This window comes from Gadus macrocephalus, chromosome 4, assembly GCF_031168955.1.
Source record: "Gadus macrocephalus chromosome 4, ASM3116895v1".
NCBI classification, from domain to species: domain Eukaryota; kingdom Metazoa; phylum Chordata; class Actinopteri; order Gadiformes; family Gadidae; genus Gadus; species Gadus macrocephalus.
The window spans coordinates 34591650-34594149 of NC_082385.1; the positions used below are offsets into that span (position 1 = coordinate 34591650).

Below are 2500 nucleotides of genomic sequence, written 5' to 3' on the forward strand. Positions count from 1 at the left end.
GGGGTCACACTGCTCTAGAGGTCCCTGGGGTCAGGGGTCACACTGCTCTAGAGGTCCCTGGGGTCAGGGCTCACACTGCTCTAGAGGTCCCTGGGGTCAAGGGTCACCCTGCTCTAGAGGTCCCTGGGGTGAGGGGTCACACTGCTCTAGAGGTCCCTGGGGTCAAGGGTCACCCTGTTCTCCTGGGGGTATTAAGGTCACAGGTCAAAGGTCAGGATACTGCACAGTGTCGCCGCCGACGGCGACCACCAGGAGGAGGCGCTCCCACAGCACCACCACCGAGGGCTGCTGGGTCTGGGGCCGGCGGCACCTGAGGAGAGGGAGACAGGCAGTCAGGGAGACAGGCAGGGAGACAGGCAGTCAGGGAGACAGGCAGTCCGGGAGACAGGCAGGCAGGGAGACAGGCAGTCAGGGAGACAGGCAGGCAGGGAGACAGGCAGTCAGGGAGACAGGCAGTCAGGGAGACTGGCAGTCAGGGAGACTGGCAGTCAGGGAGACAGGTAGACAGGGAGACAGGGAGACAGGTAGTCAGGGAGACAGGCAGTCAGGGAGACAGGCAGTCAGGGAGACAGGCAGTCAGGGAGACTGGCAGTCAGGGAGACAGGTAGGGAGACAGACAGGGAGACAGGTAGGCAGACAGACAGGGAGACAGGTAGGGAGACAGTCAGGGAGACAGGTAGACAGGGAGACAGGCAGTCAGGGAGACAGGTAGGGAGACAGACAGGTAGGGAGACAGGCAGTCAGAGAGACAGGCAGTCAGGGAGACTGGCAGTCAGGGAGACAGGGAGACAGGTAGTCAGGGAGACAGGCAGTCAGGGAGACAGGCAGTCAGGGAGACAGGTAGGGAGACAGACAGGGAGACAGGTAGGGAGACAGACAGGGAGACAGGTAGGGAGACAGTCAGGGAGACAGGTAGACAGGGAGGGAGACAGACAGGGAGGGAGACAGACAGACAGGTAGGGAGACAGACAGGTAGGTAGACTGACAGACAGGTAGGGAGACAGACAGGTAGGTAGAGTGACAGACAGGTAGGGAGACAGACAGGTAGGTGGACTGACAGACAGGTAGGGAGACAGACAGGTCGACAGGTAACAACATACCAGACCATCTGTTTAGGAGGGCTTCTGATTTTGGTGTCCACCTCACTCAGTTTATCCTGACAACGCAGACCATAATAAACACTGTGACTATAAACAGACCATAATAAACACTGTGACTATAAACAGACCATAAACAACACTGTGACTATAAACAGACCATAATAAACACTGTGACTATAAACAGACCATAATAAACACTGTGACTATAAACAGACCATAATAAACACTGACTATAAACAGACCATAATAAACACTGACTATAAACAGACCATAATAAACACTGCTACTATAAACAGACCATAATAAACACTGCTACTATAAACAGACCATAATAAACATTCAAACGTGGGTGTGAGCATGAGGGTTTAACCTGGCTGTGGGCGTGGTCTTACCTGCAGGTGGGTGGGGTCTAACCTGGCTGTGGGCGTGGTCTTACCTGCAGGTGTGTGGGGTCTAACCTGGCTGTGGGTGTTTTCTTACGTTCAGGTGGGTGGGGTCTGAACTGGCTGTGGGCGTGGTCTTACCTGCAGGTGGGTGGGGTCTGACCTGGCTGTGGGCGTGTTCTTACGTTCAGGTGGGTGGGGTCTGAACTGGCTGTAGGCGTGGTCTTACCTGCAGGTGGGTGGGGTCTGACCTGGCTGTGGGCGTGTTCTTACGTTCAGGTGGGTGGGGTCTGAACTGGCTGTGGGCGTGGTCTTACCTGCAGGTGGGTGGGGTCTGACCTGGCTGTGGGCGTGTTCTTACGTTCAGGTGGGTGGGGTCTGACCTCGCTGTGGGCGTGGTCTTACCTGCAGGTGGGTGGGGTTTAACCTGGCTGTGGGCGTGGTCTTACCTGCAGGTGGGTGGGGTCTGACCTGGCTGTGGGCGTGGTCTAACCTGGCTGTGGGCGTGTTCTTACGTTCAGGTGGGTGTGGCTTAACCTGGCTGTGGGCGGGTCTTACCTGCAGGTTGGCGAGTCCCGTCCACAGGTGTCCCGTGTCGGTGAACAGGGCGAGGTACTTATAGCTGAAGGAGACGGCGATGTGGACGAACACACCGTCCAGAGGGGACCCACCTGGCAGGACCTGGGACACAGGTACACTATAACACTGTCCTGAGGGACACACCTGGTACACAGGTACACTATAACACTGTCCTGAGGGACACACCTGGGACACAGGTACACTATAACACTGTCCTGAGGGGACCCACCTGGCAGGACCTGGGACACAGGTACACTATAACACTGTCCTGAGGGACACACCTGGCAGGACCTGGGACACAGGTACACTAATACACTGTCCCTATGTAATGTATACATACAATACATATATTATCAAAGGTATATAATGTGTACGTACCACGGAGGTGCAGCAGGTGTTGTATAGTATGTGTATAATGTATATAGTGTGTATAGTATG

The 2500-nt window shown here is 55.4% G+C and overlaps 1 protein-coding gene across 7 annotated transcripts in view; it reads right to left on the reverse strand.

Moving 5' to 3' along the window:
- The window catches only part of vps16 (VPS16 core subunit of CORVET and HOPS complexes), a 13755-nt gene that overhangs the window by 7444 nt on the left and 3811 nt on the right, over positions 1–2500 (reverse strand). For 6 of the 7 annotated variants that reach the window (XM_060050968.1, XM_060050969.1, XM_060050970.1 and 3 more), the window contains 3 exons: positions 2042–2164; positions 1101–1156; positions 221–310 (listed from right to left, as the gene is read on the reverse strand). In XM_060050968.1, the coding sequence (XP_059906951.1) occupies positions 221–310; positions 1101–1156; positions 2042–2164 (269 nt within the window). Of the gene's footprint in view, positions 1–220; positions 311–1100; positions 1157–2041; positions 2249–2301; positions 2442–2500 lie in introns of those variants that run through there. The other variant, XM_060050972.1, reaches the window with a different exon arrangement.